Raw genomic sequence first — 19,299 nt, 5'->3', positions numbered from 1 at the left:
AAGTTAGCACGCTAGCATTGTTAGCACCATTGATTATATGGTATAAAGTTAACACGCTAGCATTGTTAGCACGCTAGCATTGTTAGCACTGTTGATTATATAGCATAACGTTAGCACCATAGTTAGCACCACTATCAGTATGCATGGAGAAACACGGTGTAACGTTAGCACGCTAGCATTGTTAGCACCACTGATTATATGGTATAAAGTTAGCACGCTAGCATTGTTAGCACCATTGATTATATGGTATACAGTTAGCATGCTAGCATTGTTAACACCATTGATTATAAAGCATAACGTTAGCACCATTGTTAGCACCACTGTCAGTATGCATGTAGAAACACGGTGTAACGTTAGCACGTTAGCACTGTTAGCACTGCTGATTATATAGCATAATGTTAGCACGCTAGCACTGTTAGCACCATTGATTATATGGTATAAAGTTAGCACGTTAGCACTGTTAGCACGTTAGCACTGTTAGCACGCTAGCTGTGCTAACGGTCTTGACGTCCCCCGGAAGTTGTTGTCGCTGTTCTTCTTCGTGGCAGGAGGAGTCTGTTGCTTAGTGCCACGTTGATGGAGACCAGTGGGGACGTGGAAATCTGTCTCACCGGGACCCGGTAGCCTCTCCTCTTCTTCTCCTTCTCCTTCTCCTGTTTCCACAGCCGGTAATCCTCACAGAGAAGACCCGGACGGAGGAAGACCTGCTCGGGTTGGAGGCTCCGTCAGTCAGTTTGTCCCCGCGTTCATGTGAAGCAGACAGACAGAGGAAGGTAAGACAGGATCCGTGAGACAGCTAACGGGCTAACGGAGCTCCGGGACATGTTGTTCCTCAGTCAGCTGGTAGCGCCGCTCAGGTTCCCGTTTTCAAACGGGCTCGGTTTGTTCTGTATCAGCAGCAGGACCCGGTTTAAAGGAGTCTGTCTGAACCGGGACCCGGTTTAAAGGAGTCTGTCTGAACCAGGACCCGGTTTAAAGGAGTCTGTCTGAACCAGGACCTGCAGCATAAACGCTGCATTCATAATAAAGCTGCTGTATAAAGGTGTTAACTCACCTGTGGGACAGGTACCTGATCCCTGCAGCACTGCTGTGTTAGTCTGTCCTGCACATCTACATGAGGAATTTTATGTGTACTTAACTAAAGTAATCTGAGTACATTTCTAACACTAAATATAGAATATTCCACAAAGCTGCTGTGATTTCATGTCAAATAAAACACAGAGCAAACATCTAAAAGGAAAGAGGCACAAATAAACTTCATTCATTCATGTCAGGTTAATAACTAGTAACTTCAGTGTAATAATAACTGATCATTGTAACCTCTGTGAGCCTGTGTCCTGTCCTAAAACTCTTTTCTAGTTGAGAAATGAGGTCGATATCTTTTAAAATTAACCATCCTTCATGTGCAAAGTTCCTCTTTTTGTAAAAAACTGTAAGTTTAGTTCATTTATACAATGAAAAAATAAGACCAGCTGCAGGTGTGAAGGGTCAGAACAGTTCATACGTGTTGGTCATCAGGTCGTTCTGGTCTTTGCATTGTTTTCCCTTCACGTCTCAGAATATCAAAGCAGCAGACACACAGGTCAGGTCGTCTTCTTCTGCTCCCGCATGTCCTCCGTCATGTTTACTCTTCATCTGACGCGTGATGCAGGCGAGGCTCGTGGACGCCCTCACGCACGCTTCAAGTTCCATCATCTCCCGCTTGTCCACGAGGAACCGCCGTGTTTCTGCAGCCAAAACACTCGATGAGTCACGACGCACCGCCAACATAATTCTTTCCTCATGTGAAGAAAAGTCACAGTGTTTTCCGTTATTTAGTCGCGTGCACGCTGCAGTCTTTTCCTAGTTTCTGTAAGTCAGGGACTCAAACAGGTTTGAATCTAAAACAGGCTCACTTCCTTTTAAATCAGGGGTCTTCAACCCCTAGTGGGGTCTGCAGAGATACTGCAGGGAGGTCCTCCAGTTTTTTTGTCATAATAATTGATAATTCTCACCAAAATAACGGAGATGAATCAGTGAACGCGTCCAAAGACGAACAGCTCTTGGTGTTTAATACCCAATAATAATTATGCATCAATCATAAACACACACAGGTTCATAACTTGGAATGTAAACGGCTTCATGCGGTGAAATTAAAGTTTAAAGGTTTTTTTTATTTTTCAGGATGAAACTCAAAGAGATCAAACGCACGGCCATCCAGAGCTGGAGTCCTGCACAGCACCACCCAATCTACCTGGCAACAGGTAAGAGCGTGCAGCAGGCAAAGCAGGCACAGGCCTGCTGCTACCACCACCAACACCACCAACACCAACAACAACACCAACACTAGCACCAGCCAACACCAGCAACATCACCAACAACACCAACACCAACACCAACATCACCAACAACACCACCATCACTAACACAATCACCACCAACAACGCAAACACCATCGCCAACACCACCAACACCAACATCACCACCAACAACGTCAACACCACTACCAACACCAACATCACCACCAACAACACCAACACTAGCACCAACACCACCAACAACACCAACACCACCAACACTAGCACCAAGCAACACCACCCACCAGCACCAACACCAACAGCACCAGCACCACAAACACCATCGCCAACACCACCAACACCAACATCACCACCAACAACGTCAACACCACCACCAACACCACCATCACCAACAACACCAACACCAACAGCACCAACACCAACAACACCAACACTAGCACCAGCCAACACCAGCAACATCACCATCACCAACAACACCAACACCAACAACACCACCATCACTAACACAATCACCACCAACAACGCAAACACCATCGCCAACACCACCAACACCAACATCACCACCAACAACGTCAACACCACTACCAACACCAACATCACCACCAACAACACCAACACTAGCACCAACACCACCAACAACACCAACACCACCAACACTAGCACCAAGCAACACCACCCACCAGCACCAACACCAACAGCACCAGCACCACAAACACCAACAACAACACCAACACCACCAACACTAGCACCAACCAACAACACCCACCAGAACCAACAACACCACCAACACTAGCACCAACAAACGCCATCACCAGCGCTGCCTTCACTCTCTGGTGTTTTGACAGGTCGTTACATCATTTCTGTCAAGTCATCCAGGCGTCCACACAGCGTCTTAAAATAATCTGAGTCAGAGCGAGCGCCTCGCTTTCTTTTTTTTCTGCTGGCAAGAAACTAACAAAAAAAATGCTGAGGCATAATTTCCAGGAATATACAGCATGGATGTTTTTGTTTGTTTGAGGGAGAGAAGACGACAGAAGTCCAGTTTATTACTGAGATGACTTTACACAAACACGTCCATCCGTCCGTGATTGGTGACGTTAAGACAGCACGGCGTCCAAATGGGAAGTTAGGATTAAGTAGTTTGATGGATGGCGACACGGCGGCGTCATGTTTCAACATCCCGTGCTCTCCTTCTGCAGGAACGTCAGCCCAGCAGCTCGATGCCTCCTTCAGCACCAACGCCTCGCTGGAGTTTTTCGAGCTGGACTTGACTGAACCGTCTCTGGACATGAAGTCATGCGGCAGCTTCTCCTCCGCTCACAGGTACTAAACGCTGCCGTCCACACTCGTGTTGTTGTTTCTGTCCTTTGAGTGCTGCCGTTCACGTCCCCTCTCTCTCTCCTCGCAGATACCACAAACTGGTCTGGGGTCCGTATGGCATGGACGACGAGAGTCGCCCGTCCGGCGTTCTCATCGCGGGAGGCGAGAACGGCAACGTCATCCTGTACGACCCCGCGAAGATCATGGCGGGAGAGAGCGACGTGATCATCGCAGAGAGCGACAGGCACTCGGGTCCAGTGAGGGCTCTGGACGTCAACCCGTTTCAGGTACGACTGATCTCTGAGCAAACACTCGTTTAAAGGCGAACGCTGGGGCTGATTCTGAGTTTTCTGCTGCAGACGAACCTGGTTGCATCAGGCGGGAACGAGTCTGAGATCTACATCTGGGACATGAATAACTTCAGCTCTCCCATGACACCTGGACCTAAAACTCAGGTAGTCTCTTAACTACAGTTCACTGTGTTTCATCACCGTAACGATGAACGTTAAATGAGTGTGTTTTTCATCTTAAAGCCTCAGGAGGACATCAGCTGCGTGTCGTGGAACAGACAGGTCCAACACATCCTCGCCTCCGCCAGCCCGAGCGGCCGAGCCTCGGTGTGGGATCTCCGCAAGAATGACCTCATTATTAAAGTCAGCGACCACAGCAACCGAGTACGTCGATTCTCCTGCGCTCACACTCGCCGTCTTGTTGATTATCTCTGTCTGCTCGACTCACACTGCGTCTCTCTGTCTGCAGATGCATTGTTCTGGGCTCGCCTGGAACCCGGAGGTGGCCACTCAGCTGGTCTTGGCCTCCGAGGACGACCGGATGCCGGTCATCCAGATGTGGGATCTACGTTTCGCTACCTCTCCTCTCAAGATTTTTGAGAATCATACACGGTAAACACAGATTAAACATCACCCAGGTCCCCAGCAGCAGCTGATCTCACTGCCTAGTCCAGCAGCAGTCAGCCCAGCTCGGCGTCTGTCTTTCAGCCTTTTATTTCACCAAGCTCTCACCAACCACTAAAAGTCAGTCCCACATTTACTCTTGTCCGGCGGCTTCTTGCTCGCTCACTCTCTCCTTTTCTCTTCTTAGCTTCCTCCGTCAGCGTCCTCTGTTAGCATCGTTAGCTGTTAGCTCTGTTAGCTCCATTAGCTGTTAGCTCTGTTAGCTCCATTAGCTGTTAGCTCTGTTAGCATCGTTAGCTGTTAGCTCTGTTAGCTCCATTAGCTGTTAGCTCTGTTAGCTCCATTAGCTGTTAGCTCTGTTAGCTTTGTTAGCACCATTAGCTGTTAGCTCCGTTAGCACCATTAGCTGTTAGCTCTTTTAGTTCCATTAGCTGTTAGCACCATTAGCTGTTAGCTCCGTTAGCACCATTAGCTCTGTTACCTCTGTTAGTTCCATTAGCTGTTAGCACCATTAGCTGTTAGCTCCGTTAGCACCATTAGCTGTTAGCTCCATTAGCTGTTAGCTCCATTAGCTGTTAGCTCTTTTAATTCCATTAGCTCTGTTAGCTCTGTTAGCTCCATTAGCTGTTAGCTCCATTAGCTGTTAGCTCCATTAGCTGTTAGCTCTTTTAATTCCATTAGCTCTGTTAGCTCTGTTAGCACCATTAGCTCTGTTAGCTCCATTAGCTGTTAGCTTTGTTAGCTTTGTTTGCTCCATTAGCCGTTAGCTCTGTTAGCTGTTAGCTCTGTTAGCTCTTTTAGCTCCATCATTCAGTGTAGCGTCAGCAGGAGTTAGCATGTTAGCTTGTTAATCTCTGCTGTTCTCTCTGCACAGCGGCGTTCTGGCCATCGCCTGGAGTTTGGCTGATCCCGAGCTGCTGCTGAGCTGTGGGAAGGACAGCAGGATCCTGTGCTGGAATCCAAACACAGGAGAGGTGAGCGTCCATTTGAATGTCATTAACGTGCAGGTAGTTCTGCATCGTGTCCGTTTCGTGTTTCTAAGTCATCGTCCTGGATCTCCAGGTTCTGTACGAGCTGCCCACCAGCAGCCAGTGGTGCTTCGACATCCAGTGGTGCCCCAGGAACCCCGCGGTGCTGTCGGCCGCCGGCTTCGACGGACACATCGACATCTACTCCATCATGGGGGGCAGCAACCAGGCGCAGAGCCAGAGACACGCTGACCAGGTGAGGTTCGATCTGCTCGGACAGTCGTCACGGTGATCGGTGATCTGCGCTTACGACGTTATGATGCAAAACAGAAGCAATATATCGTCACCCAAAACACCCAGAGTGCAAAGTTTATACTTTTAATCACTTTTATTTTATGCCACAAACTGCAGTTCCTCTAACGTCCACTTGAGGCTGGCTCCAGAAGTGAGTCAGTCTCCATAAGTCCCCATGTCCAAATGTCCAACTTCACAGCAGAAATAAACATGTTTACAGCCTGGTACAAAAAACAGTTTTGGTCTCTGTAGCTAATTTCCCCGTTCATGACAACTGTACTGAGGGTGAATTTATATACAACTCACCTGTTCACATTATATTAAGGCTTAAAGTTATGCAGGATTAAGAGCGTGGACACTTTGATTGACAGGTGGGTGTGGTTACAGGTGGCTTGTTTGAGCAACCAGGCGTCACTCAGCTCCATGTCTTTGCCGATTTTTAGATTAGCCGGGAGACTATAAATACGTAGATTACACACATACAAACAGGACAGGATACAAATCAAATCAAATATTCCACTTCAGTATTTATTATTTATTAAGATACATTTCCACCTTTTAATGCTCGTCAAAATCTTTCCGCTTGTCTGTCTGTTTCCTTTTTATTTCAAGCTGCACGTCACGATCTCGGCTGTAAATCAGATTTCATTTCACATCTTAAGCGTTGTCGTCTTTGTCTCTGTTACAGATCAGTAACTCGTTCGGGAACATGGATCCTTTCGGGACGGGACAAAGTTTACCTCCGCTGCAGCTGCCGCAGACCGCCGCTCCTTCGACCACGGTCACCCCCCTGAAGAAGCCGCCGAAGTGGATCCGCAGACCCGTCGGAGCCTCGTTCGCTGTGAGTTTTTTAATTTATCGTGACGTTCGAGGATGAAGCTCCTTCATTCTGCCATCCTAAACACTCTGGGTCTTCTCTGCAGTTTGGTGGGAAGCTGGTGTCCTTGGAGAACGCGAAGCCGAACCCTCAGCAGCCTCAGCAGCCCACCGCACACGTTGTACATATCAGTCAGGTTGTTACGGAAACGGCCTTTTTGAAGCGCTCCGATCAGCTGCAGGCGACGCTGAGCTCGGGCAGCTTCGTGGACTTCTGCCAGGAGAAGATCGACGCGGCTGAGAACGAGTTTGAGAAGACTCTGTGGTCTTTCCTCAAGGTATGAAATCCAGAAATCTGAATAAACCTGAAAATATTTTAATACAATTTTAAATATAGAACGTTTTTTCATTCTTTAAATTTCGTGTTTTCAGGCTAATTTCGAAAGCGATATCCGCAGCAAGTACCTTGAACTTCTGGGGTACAACAAAGAGGAGCTCGCCTTAAAGGTGACCTACAGATATCTGTGTATTTGAACTGTTGTTATGTCTTTAGTGCATCTTCTGAGAAATGTGTCTCTTTGTTGTCAGATTTCAGCAGCACTCGAGGAAAAACCAGCCGAGCCTCCACAGGTGAGTTTGTTCAGAGCGGTTACTCGTCTTTAAGAGACTTCCACCTGCCGACACCTTTGTTGTCATTGCACGGTTTGGTATCACTCTTCTTATCTAGCTGTCGGCAAAAAAAGGGTTAAATCATTTCAGAAAGTGTTTCACGACTTATTTAACATTTTGCAATCTGTCTCAGATAGTTTAAGAGTTAGCATCAGATGCTGCTGTGAATCCAGCAGTGTGTCTGTTTTGTGTTGAACGTAACCGCCGTGAAACAATCAAGAAATCACTTTTTATTTCTCTGATTAACGACTTTATCGAGGCCGGCGCTCACTCACTCTCATTCACCGTCTATGTCGCTCAACCACTGCTCTCTCTCTCTCTCTCTCTCTCTCTCTGTCTTAAACCAAATTAAATTAGAAGCTGAAGTCGCCGTTTAACAAAATGACGCTGCGCTTCATCAGATCCTGTTTGTTATTATTAGATGTGAGTGTTGTAACCGCTTTTTAACTTGCAAATAAAACGCAGCAACTCTTGTAAAGCTCCAAACTGCCGATCATCAGGCGACGACGCCGCTCTCTGTTTGTTCTCGCTCTGACGGAGGCCGCGATTAGTGCGACAGCTCTCGGCTGAAATCAGACGGTTTGTCTCTGTGTCACGTTTTGCAATCAGGAAGTGTTGCAAGTCTTTAAAACTGACTCAACGCTTCATATTTACTACGTGCAGGAAGATTTGCTTCTGTGGTTGTCGATGGTCTTCTTATGTTGACAAACATGAGCCTGACTCCAGGGTTAAATCCAAACTTAGTGCTGAACTGGAGTCCAACTTTAGTCTGAGCTTCCAAACCGCTGATTTAAAAATCTTCCCTCTTCATTCAGGTGGAGGTTCCCGCTCCAGCCGCCCCGCAGCCTTTACCGGACCTCAGCCTGGTGCCGCCTGCTGACACTCCCGAGGCAGCGTTCGACATGATCGCTGCAGCAAACCTTCAGCCAGAAGCCACACTCGAACTCGACTCCACTCCTGACCAAGAGGCCGAAGAGCCGCCGGCAGCAGAAGAAGAGCCGGAGGACGCTCCAACCGGCGAACCGGAAGAAGACCCGGACCTGGTTCTGACAGATGAGGAAGCAGAGGGGGAGGAGATCCCACTGGAGGAGGTACGGCTGAACTCGTGTTGTTTCTGCTGCACACACACAGGTGCATGATTTTAATTATGCTGCTTGATTAGAGCTTTTATCAGGACTGTGTGAGCACAGCTCAAGTCTTGCACTCGTGGCGGTCTGACGAATCCAGACCGCCACGAGTGTCGGCTGACTGTTGTGTTCAAGTAACGTCTCTGTTACCGTTTATCATCGTATCAGAGTCTGATGACTTCATGTCACCCTCACCTTGAACCCGAGAAGACGTCTGATCAGCCAGAATACTTACACGTGTGTGTGTGTGTGTGTGTGTGTGTGTGTGTGTCTGTCGACTATAAATTATCTTTTTATAATAACGTGACAATGTGAAACATGCCGTTTGTTGTGATGAATATGCAGCTTTAAAGTGAGTTTCAGCTCATTTCTTTAGCTGTCACCGTTTCCATAGAGTCGTACACAACCAGCTCCTGTTCTGGCACGACACCTGCTCCACTCCCCGTTAGCATTCCCCTGTAAACTTCTTCTTCTTCTTCTTCTTCTTCTTCCCCGTGGTCCAAAACGCCTGTGGTACAAACACTAACACTCTCCCGGTGCTCTGATCTTTGGCGTTTCAGGAGACAGCAGCACCAGTGGAGGAGGAGGAGGAGGAGGAGGAGGAGCCCAGTCCTGCTGAGACCTCGGCTCCAGTTGAGGAGCCCATCGATGCTCCCGGTCTGACTCCAGCTCCGGCTCCAGCTCCGGCTCCGACCCCCACAGGAGTCAGTCTGAGCATCAGTCAAGGTAAGAAATCTAAAAAAAAAAAACCCTCCAGCAGCAGCAGCAGTCGTTTTTTGATCGAACATTCACCTCTGTCCGTTCTCCTGCCAGACGTGGACGGGCTGATCACGCAGGCGCTGCTGACCGGAGACTTCGAAGGAGCCGTGGAGCTCTGTCTCCGTGACAACCGCATGGCAGACAGCATCATCCTGGCGATCGCGGGAGGGGCCGAGCTGCTGGAGAAAACCCAGAAGAAGTATTTCACAAAAACACACAGCAAGATAACCAAGGTAACGCACCGTGAGGAGAACAACTCACACACAGAGAGTTCATTACTGATGATATAACCGCGTGCTTCTCTTTGTCCTGCAGCTGATCAGCGCCGTGGTGATGAAAGACTGGCACGACATCCTGAAGACGTGTGACCTGCAGAACTGGAAGGAGGCTCTGGCTGCCGTCATGACCTACGCTCAGCCCGAGGAGTTCTCCTCCCTCTGTGGTCAGTTTGTGTTGCTGTTGTACTAAACGTCTGCGAGCGCTGAGTCCGTGCTCTATAATTGAACTCGTCTGTTCGTTAGATCTTCTCGGAGCCAGGCTGGAGGCAGCAGACGACCCCCGACTGCAAGCTCAGGCCTGTCTGTGCTACATCTGTGCTGGAAACGTGGAGAAACTCGTAGCCTGCTGGACCAGAGCGCAGGACGGACACTGTCCACTGTCTCTGCAGGTTGGTTCAGAAAGTTGACTCTGTTCGCTCTGTTTTTGGTCTCCACCACCTCCTGAGGGAAACATCTGTCTCTTTAGCTGCTAAATGCTGCAGCATGTTCACTGCAGTTTTAGAGCTTTTCTTTGAAAACTGCAGCCTGCTGGTTCTAAACAATGATCTGAGACTCACAACTAACAGCTAAAGAGACAGATATGTGATTCTGGAGTTGGTAGAGACCAAAATAGAACAAAAAACTAGAGTTATATTTTGTGCTTGGATCTGTTTTTCCGTCACGTAGGACCTGGTGGAGAAGGTGGTGGTGTTGCGGCGTGCGGTGGAGCAGACCCAGCGCTCCGGCCCGGCTGCTATCGGCATCCTGCTGGCCGAGAAGATGAGTCAGTACGCCAACCTGCTCGCCTCCCAGGGCAGTCTGTCCACCGCCATCACCTACCTGCCCGACAACACCAACCAGGTACGTTACACACACACACACACACACACACACACCGCTAATTAACTGCTGCTAACCACAGAACCGGACTCAGCAGCCTCTCTTTGGACCTTACAGGTTGCCGTACAGCAGCTTCGCGATCGTCTCAGTCGGGCTCTCGGCCAGCAGGCGGCGGCTCCTGCAGCTCCGGCACAAACCCACAGAGCTCACCCTCATCAGCTGCCGACTGCTCCGACTCAGGCCGTGCCCCGCCACCCGTTCCCCCCGATGCAGCCCGCCATGGTGCCTCAGCCCCCTGCAGCAGCTCCAGTACCCATGGCTACACCTTCTGCCCCCGCCCAACCACAGCCGCAGTATTACCAGCCAGTGAGTTTCACTTTGACCTGAACCTGACAGATTTTTCATACGAGGGATGGGGTCCGATAGCTGCAAAATCATTCAACGTGAACAAATCTCTTATCAAATCAGCTCCAGATTTCTACATCTGTGATGAAGTGAAAACATGCATCATCAGGAGCTACGGTATCGGGAGGAAGTAGCTGGTGAAGTGAAGCAGGGATGTGTCAGTTACATTTAAAGGGATAGCTCAGGTTATTTGAAGCGTGTGTTGCCTGCAGATAGCAGATAGCGGTCGGCACGCCCCTAATTTGAAAGCTAAGTGATGCTCTGCTGTGGCAACAGGATGTATATAAGCCACTTAAAGAAAGGCAGGTCTGAAATAACCAATATGAGTCGGAGTGTTTTCACCATGTTGCCTTTCTAACAGGGAACTGATGCTTTTATATCCAGCTGTGCTCTCTGCAAAGCCACCAGACTTCACTGGAACACGGGAGTTTCTGGTCTACCGCGATCACTTTGTGTGACTTTAATGTTTTAACACGTTTAAAGTTAATTGCTGCAGAAGTAAACCGACAGCTCCTGTTGTCCTGGGAGGTAAAATTACGTCTGTGTTCGGTTAAGTTTGAGCAATAGGACAGAGCGATGTTAGGCTTAAATTTTGTGCCTAAAAGGTCGGCCTGACATAAAAAGAAGAAGCGAGAGACTCACCGGCTCATCATTTCCAGGTTGTAAACATTGATTAGACCTTTTTAAGATATTTTAGTCACTTAAATGTTAAAATGAGACTCGATAAGAGATTTGATTCACCTTCGATCAGCTGATAAACAGCCATCAGACCTCATATGAACTAACTCAGTGCTCATGTTGTTTGCTCGTGTCGTAGACATTTCATTGATTTGGTTTCCATTCCTGCCGGGGTTTAAATCACATACTGATTCTCTGAACGTCCTCATGAAACATTAGTGATGACTGTGTGTGTGTGTGTGTGTGTGTGTGTGTGTGTGTGAGAGCAAAACACTGATTCTCTTTGTACAAACTTCTTCGGGTGAGTTGTGTTTGTGTCATTTTAAACCCTGGCTCTGGTCCGATGCGTTGTGGTGTTGTTGTTGTTGTTGTTGTTGTTGTTGTTGTTCGGTGCGTCCTCCTCCTCCCGACCTCCTTCCCTCCCCAGCCATCATCGGTGTGTGCCGTGTGTGTCTCTGTGTGCTTCAGGTGAGGGCTGCCTCCACTGTCACCTCCTGGAGTAACCAAACTCCCACAGCCCTCCCCAATGTCCCTCCTCCTCCTCTTCAAGTAGGCAGCGCCTCCGAGCAGCAGGTACACCGACCGCCCACGACACACTCCACTGCTGATGTTTACAGATGTTTTTTGTTTTGTCTGCCTTTCCTCATAGCTGCCCCACTTCCTGTTTTTTTTCTTTTGTCGTCCTGCGATGCGTTCACTGTCTCCAATAACTCCCCTGCTTACTGTGATCTGTCTGCTTGCTCCTCGTTAGCACACATAATAAGTTTTTGTGTATTCCTTCCCTCTGTTGGCAGCACCAAGCTTTATTTTTAACTCTGGTTGTTTTATCTTCTTATTAACAAAGATCAGTGTAGAAAACATTCAGCCAGCAGCTTCTCACGTTCAGCAGTTCAACGTCGCCATAGATCAGCAGATCAGATCAGCTGTCACTAATTAACATTAATTCTGAGTAATTTGATGACTGCACAGAATGAAACTCGTCTGTACTCAGACGCAGATCATGTGTGTCAACACTCATCTTGAGTTCTCCCAGATACACTTCAGTATCAGGATCACTTCTTTTATTTCATAATGTCAGATACATATTTAATCAACGTTAAATATCAGATCAGACATTATATATAAAGATAATATTATACAATGTTAGGACTCAGATCAGGATCAGGAGACGTTATCGGTCACAAGAAATTTAAGCCGTTCGATCGCTCTCTCCAAAGAAACCAAACTTAACTGACGTATTTGAAAACACGGCTTCAGATTTCCGGTTGTGTCTTTGCAGGTGGAGCCTCCAAACCCGATGTACTGCATGCTGCCCTCCGGCTCCGCTGCTGCACCTCCACCCTCCTCCACTCCTGCATACATGTTCTCCCACCAGTACCAGCGTAAGTGATCGACGTGTTTGTGTGTTTTCAGGGTTATTTACTTTAGAGAGAAATCTTTCACGTGGAGAGAAAAGCATTTCAGATGAGAGTAGGTAAGAAACTCCGTCTCCTAAAAATGAAGTTTATATAAATCGGGATATTTTTTTCGTACCTGGCAGCTCCCATCACAAAACGTGTGAAAATGACACTGCCATCCTCTTCTATACATCCAACATTTGTGCAGTACAAGAACTATCCATGATTGATGAACCATAATTGACGGTGTAAATAGATGAACACAACCACTAGGAGGCCACAGAGGGTGTGTCGTATTATACTGTGTTAAGGACATTCAGGTGATTAGTGATATGTAGTGAAGGAGCATCCAAGAAAGAGTGTATTGCATGTTGGATTGAGTGGTAGAAGGTTAGTTTTGGATGCATTTTGATAAACGACTTCAGCATAGTCAAAAAAACGGTAATATAAGTTGTGAGTTTTTTTCGAGATATAGTCGAACATGACTGCGTCGTCTGCGTATAGTCGAACATGACTGCGTCGTCTGTGTATAGTCGAACGTGGCGTCGTCTGTGTATAGTCGAACATGACGGTGTCGTCTGCGTATAGTCGAACGTGGCGTCGTCGTCTGCGTATAGTCGAACATGACAGTGTCGTCTGCGTATAGTCGAACGTGACGCATTGTCTGCGTATAGTCGAACATGACGGTGTCGTCTGCGTATAGTCGAACGTGGCGTCGTCGTCTGCGTATAGTCGAACGTGGCGTCGTCGTCTGCGTATAGTCGAACGTGACGTCGTCGTCTGCGTATAGTCGAACGTGATGCCGTCGTCTGCGTATAGCCGAACGTGGCGTCGTCGTCTGCGTATAGTCGAACGTGACGTCGTCGTCTGCGTATAGCCAAACATGACGTCGTCGTCTGCGTATAGCCGAACGTGACGTCGTCGTCTGCGTATAGTCGAACGTGCCGTCGTCGTCTGCGTATAGTCGAACGTGACTGCGTCGTCTGCGTATAGTCGAACGTGACGTCGTCTGCGTATAGTCGAACGTGACGCCGTCGTCTGTTGTTAGTATATTAACTTTATTTGTAGGAGACGGGGTTACATGAACAGCATTTTCTTCTTCTCTTCTTTTAAACACCGTCAAACATTTCCTTTTACAAATGTTTGACTCTGCAACATCTGATCTCTGTGATGTTGTACTCACTAACAGAAGACGAATGTCTCGGTTGAATAACTTGTTTATCTCTTTCCACATCGACTCTTTTATAACTAAACATGAAGCACGTTAGCATGCACTGTAGTGTGACTGTTTATTACAGATCTGTCCTGATGCATGACTCTGTCTGTATAACATGCACCAGTTTTTTCCACTAACAGTGTCTGTTGTATCCTGTATGACTCCCAGCCTACCCCCAGGTCAGCCAGTACCCACCTGGAGCTGGCGGGGTGTCTATCTATCAGCCTCTTCAGTACTCCTCTGCTGGTCCTCCTGCAGAGCCTCCTGGCTTCCTCTCTCAGTACACACAGCCCATCTCCTCTCCGGTCTATCCCGGACAACCTCCCATCAGCCAGTGCCTGTCCTCCTCTCCTCCCTCCCATCCTCATTTCTTTCCGACCTCCTCCTCCTCTGCCTCCTCGGCCTCCTCCTCCTTTTCTGCTCCTCCGTCCTCCGGAGCGTCTTTCCAGCATGGCGGTCCGGGATCTCCGGTGTCGTACATGCCGCCTCCTCCTCCACTGTGCGGAGTCTCAGGTACACAGCTTGACCCCGACCCCGGGCTGATCCCCGCCTCTCAGAGAACAGGTCTGCATGGCTCTGATCATCCTCACTGTGTCTCACTCAGCCTCTTCAAACTTTACCGTGGATCCAGTTTCCTCTTTTTAACTACCAGACGATTTCCTGCAATCACAGTTTTTATTCCATCATGTTGAACTCTAGAGAGGGACTGAAGGGACTTGAAGGAGAGGGTGAGGCAAGGGGGTTGTAATCATCAGCTATCAGTTTGTAATCAAAAACTTGATTGTGGTTGTACTTTCAGATCATAATTCAAACTCCGACTTGAATCACTGATTGAATGTCGAGCTTTTCTAAAACAAATTTAATCCTGCACATTTGTCGATTTTTAGCTGAATCACTGCTGGACTGAAATTTGAAGCTGTAATACAGTCGATGTTTTCATCTTTTAAATTATGAATTAAATTATCAATTATAAACCACATCATGTCGACAAAACGAGTGAACGATCCTGATTCTTCCTGTAGGACCTCAGAACGGCTGGAACGACCCTCCGGCCCTGAGCAGAGCTACGAAGAAGAAGGTAAGAAGACATCTGCAGTCGAACATGACGGCGTCATCTGCGTACAGTCGAACATATAAATATATATAAACTTTATTTGTAAGAGACAGGGTTACATGAGCAGCCTTTGAAGATGGTAATGACGTTAAATAAAATGTTTTTATCACCGTTCAGCCGACTCGAGAGAACTACACCCCTCCCGCCCCCATCACTGCTCCCATCATGGCTCCACTGGGTGTCGACCCTCAGGCTCAGCCGGTGTCTTCCGGGGCTCCTCAAGCCATGATCCAGGGCCCACACGGAGCCCAGGTCCCCTACTCAGGCATGCAGCAGCACCAACAGCAGCAGCAGCAGCAGTTCTCCGCTCCACCCATGAACCCCGCGATGCCCAAGACCAGTATGGAGGGCGCACCGGGAGCACCGACTGGAGATGTTATCCAGGTATTCAGCAGCCGCATCGAGCAGGTCGAGCTGACAGGAACTCAGACACATAAACAGCAACAGAGAATTCAGCCGATTTTCAAAATAAAACACCCCGTGCAAACTTCCAATTGTAAACAGACAAGCAGGAAACTGATCATCCTGGTGGGGTTTGAAACCACGTGGAGAACCAAAACAGAGTTGCAGAGCTTTGCACGGTGCAGTCCAGGCATAGAGCTCAGTACATCAGATCTACGGCTGGATGATGGTCACTAACGAAGAAAATATCTTTTAATTATCTAACTGTGGCTTTCTGATATTTCAGTAACTCCTGATCTTCTCTTGTAGTGCAACAGGTTGACATATTTAACCTATAACAGTGACTCAGTGACAAAACCGGCTCCCCTCGGCTTTCCGGAGCATATAAAGCTCTTTGTTTATCCGTCAGCTTCACTGTTGTGGCTCCCTCTCACTGCGTTCATGTGTTTTCAGTCGCAGCAGGCTAAATCCCTCTGAACACGACCTGCTCAGCAAACAGAGCTCAAAGAGAGCCAATATTTATCAGACACAAACAAATAAATATTACCGTGACTCAGCCTGGATGTGTAAAGAAACAACTGTACAAGGCATTACGCCTTCAAAATAAGAGCTCCAACCTACAAAATAAAACTCTGTTATAATAAAGATACCAATAATAATTGTTGAACTCTCGCAGCCTCTTCAGTCCATCCCGGCTGAGAAGATCACGAAGAAGCCGATCCCCGACGAGCACCTCGTCCTGAAGACCACGTTTGAGGGTCTGATCCAGAAGTGTTTGGCTGTTGCCACCGACCCGGTGAGTCCACGCGACGGAGACGACGGTTCAGGTTTATAACTCGACCTCACAGAAGTGCATGATGGGATTTCTGATCGGACTCTTGTTTGATGTTTTCACAGCAAACGAAGAGGAAGCTCGACGAAGCCAACAAACGTCTGGAGGCGCTTTACGACAAACTGAGAGAGCAGACGGTGAGTGACGCTGCTGAGGCTGATCAGATCAGACGAGGATTTAAAAACTGTTTCTCACCATCACCTCCTCCTCCTCCTCCTCCTCCTCCTCTTCTTCTTCTCTCAGCTCTCTCCCGCCATCATCGGAGGCCTCCACAACATCGCCCGGAGTATAGAGTCCAGGTCCTACACGGAGGGCCTCAACATCCACACCCACATAGTCAGCAACAGCAACTTCAGCGAGACGTCGGCGTTCATGCCCGTCCTCAAAGTCGTGCTGACGCAGGCAAACAAACTCGGAGTCTGATCGGGGGACTGTGGAGGGTACCGACCGGTCCGACGGGGTCGAGCTTCACAGGGAGAAATGATTTGAGATGTACGAAAATCACGTTTTATTTCTTCTACGTGCCATTTCATGTTTTCTGACGCAACTCAAACACAAGCCATGCTTAACGGTCGCACTCAGTGGTGAGAGGCGGATTCATTCCACGTAATCTACCGAGGTCAGCGCCGCGTTTGGTCGTTTTATTTTCAGGAACGGGTTTAAAAAAAAACAAAATTTTTATTTACGTTTTTAAAGAACGAACATTTTTATTAAAAACCCCCAAAAAACAGGTCAAACCAGCCGTCGCTTTAATTTTTGAGGTGCGTTTATGTGCGTTGTAAAGGTACGGGAGCCTGGAGCGGCCAAAAAGGACAAATAAAACAACAATAATGATAATTTGATTTGGAGAAATGCTCGTCTGCTGATACAGTTGCGATATCCGGGGTGCCGATTCAATCTTAATTGTGATTATTTACTTTTTTAACACTAAAAACTGTTTTACTTTAACAGCATTGTCAATATTCTGCATATACATCTACATACATGTATACACGCAGTATATGTGTGGCCCTCTCCTCTCCTTTGACTTGTGACCCTTTGAGGTTGCCGTAGCGCGTCACTGTCTGAGCGTCAAAGGAAACACGAGCACGTGTTGTTTTTATTGTGACTAAGCGTTACTTTCTATATAGGAATCAAGAAAAGGGATTAAAACTGTAAATAAAGATTCAAAAATTATAAATAAAATGAATCATGTTTCACCTACATTATGCGACACGTGATGTTTTAATGAAGTCTTGTTAATTGTGAAGTTCTAATTTGATAAAATTGTGAAGAGAATCATCTCAAATCGTCCTTCGTGTCCTCACGATGACACGATGACACCGACCAGGTGACATTTGGAGCTGACTTACCTTTTTAATTTTCACACACGACGGCTCACCTGCAGCGAGATTTCTGTTTCTTTTAGGTTCCTTAGACAGTTTATCTCTGGCTGAATCCATGACCAACGACCACCTCGCTCTAAAAAATAAAATCTTCCTCGCACATTTTTGATTTTTGCAAAATAAAACTCAAACATCTGCTTGTTTTTTTGTTTTTTTGGCTTCTGAACGACCAAACGATGCTCTGACCCAACAACGAGCTACACTAAACATTTGGTTTGAATTTAATTTAACACGTATCGAATCTCCAAACTGGGAATCAAAATTTAAAGAAGGGAAAGTTTCAGCACGTTAAATCAGCAGAAGATTCGGGGAATTTTAATAATGGCATTAATAAGGGCATTTTTAACTACGTTTGTTGAAATGATCAAAAAATAAACTTAATAAATAAATTAGGTTTTGACAGCAGCATGCTTTGCCAGCAATCATTTAAGAAATATCACTAATCTTTAACGTCTTTCTGCGCTACAACAGACACGTTGTCGTCCATAAATATGTAGAATTTTCTCCTAAAAGTAAAAATCTGGCTTCATCTTGACGTAGAAATGCATCGTCGCCTGCATGAAGACGAAGTTTTAAAACCTTCCTGCTTTCACCACTGGTGTCACTACGTACAACACATTGGACCAAGACGTTGTCGGTGTGCGGGATCTGTCGATGCAAAGCAATGCAATCCCATGTTGTTGTTGTTTTTATTGTTGTTTTTAAATGTTTCAGTTCATTTTATTTGTTTCGTTCTTTGTTCTTCAGTGTAATCACGAGGCTCAGCAGAGTGCAATGGACTTTAAATAAAAAAAGAGAGAGAGACTGTGCTTTTATGAAATTTTAAAGTATGCATGCTTAAAACAAAACAAAAACGCTCTATGTCTTCTTCTTTAACGGCATTCGAGGTTAATTACCTGCTAATTAATCAGACCTCAGAAGGAAACTGGAGGGAGACTTGTACTTGATTTTCATTCCAACTATGATGAGGGCTGTCGTCTGAGCGGTCGACCTCAGTTTATGTTGTTAATAAAAGGAAAACAAGTCTTTGTTTTAGATTGACTACATGCAATATTTTCAATAAATAGTATTTATTTACAATACGATCATGTTGTGGGTTTGATTTTACAAACAGAAGTTATTATTATTTTCTCCTTTTTCTGGCTCCGTGTCTGAAGCGAAGCCAAATAAACTGCAGCTCCTCTTGTCGTCCACTAGCCTTGATAAAATCTGAACAGGTGAGTTGTATAAAAATGCACACATGCATATAAACTGTATAAAATATTTTGACTTTGTTGCCTTAAAACTTAAAATTCAGACTAAAATCTGACTTTTTCTGGCTCTATTTAAGCCAAAGAAAAGAGAAAATGTCGGTTGCATGAATCTATTTTAGTGTCACAAAGTTTGACATCCCAACAAATCTGTCCCCAGGTCTTTAAAGACATCAGATCTTTACGTTTTATAGTTTTAAGGATGAAGAAGCAACCCAAGAATTTTATAAAAATATATCTCTGACTCTGGTCACCGCCAACTTGGGAGTCCTGCCTAATGTAAACATTTTAAAAAATCAGCAAAGACGTGGAGCTTTAAGCCTTAATATAATGTGAACAGGTGAGTTGTATATAAATTC

The 19,299-nt window shown here is 46.7% G+C and overlaps 1 protein-coding gene across 3 annotated transcripts; it reads left to right on the top strand.

Annotated features, from left to right (window-relative positions):
• Positions 1–519: 519 nt before the first annotated feature.
• sec31a (SEC31 homolog A, COPII coat complex component) lies at positions 520–18,772 on the top strand. Of its 3 annotated transcripts, none has more exons than XM_019278705.2 (28): positions 520–773; positions 2,164–2,243; positions 3,497–3,620; positions 3,706–3,904; positions 3,977–4,072; positions 4,151–4,291; positions 4,377–4,519; positions 5,406–5,505; positions 5,594–5,755; positions 6,482–6,634; positions 6,717–6,947; positions 7,042–7,116; positions 7,198–7,239; positions 8,094–8,369; positions 8,966–9,131; positions 9,219–9,397; positions 9,480–9,606; positions 9,686–9,831; positions 10,109–10,282; positions 10,379–10,627; positions 11,813–11,917; positions 12,624–12,726; positions 14,126–14,521; positions 14,980–15,035; positions 15,189–15,455; positions 16,150–16,269; positions 16,371–16,442; positions 16,549–18,772. In XM_019278705.2, exons 2-28 carry the CDS (start codon positions 2,165–2,167, stop codon positions 16,726–16,728), a joined length of 4,161 nt encoding a protein of 1,386 aa, XP_019134250.1. In that variant the 5' UTR covers positions 520–773; position 2,164; the 3' UTR covers positions 16,729–18,772. The 3 variants fall into 3 exon arrangements, with proteins under 3 accessions (XP_019134250.1, XP_019134251.1, XP_019134253.1); XM_019278706.2 differs by having other exon boundaries at positions 521–773; positions 14,126–14,470; XM_019278708.2 differs by lacking the exon at positions 14,126–14,521 and having other exon boundaries at positions 521–773.
• Positions 18,773–19,299: the final 527 nt, after the last annotated feature.

Source organism: Larimichthys crocea, chromosome IX (genome assembly GCF_000972845.2).
Source record: "Larimichthys crocea isolate SSNF chromosome IX, L_crocea_2.0, whole genome shotgun sequence".
Lineage (NCBI taxonomy): Eukaryota > Metazoa > Chordata > Actinopteri > Sciaenidae > Larimichthys > Larimichthys crocea.
This window is presented reverse-complemented; position numbering and strand designations above follow the sequence as displayed.

Bases quoted from the DNA above. Each gene is read 5' to 3' on its own strand.
- sec31a (XM_019278705.2), top strand. From the start codon at position 2,165: ATGAAACTCAAAGAGATCAAACGCACGGCCATCCAGAGCTGGAGTCCT. The intron at 4,292-4,376 runs GTACGTCGATTC...CTCTGTCTGCAG, and splicing joins TCAGCGACCACAGCAACCGA to ATGCATTGTTCTGGGCTCGC. The intron at 10,283-10,378 runs GTACGTTACACA...TGGACCTTACAG, and splicing joins TGCCCGACAACACCAACCAG to GTTGCCGTACAGCAGCTTCG.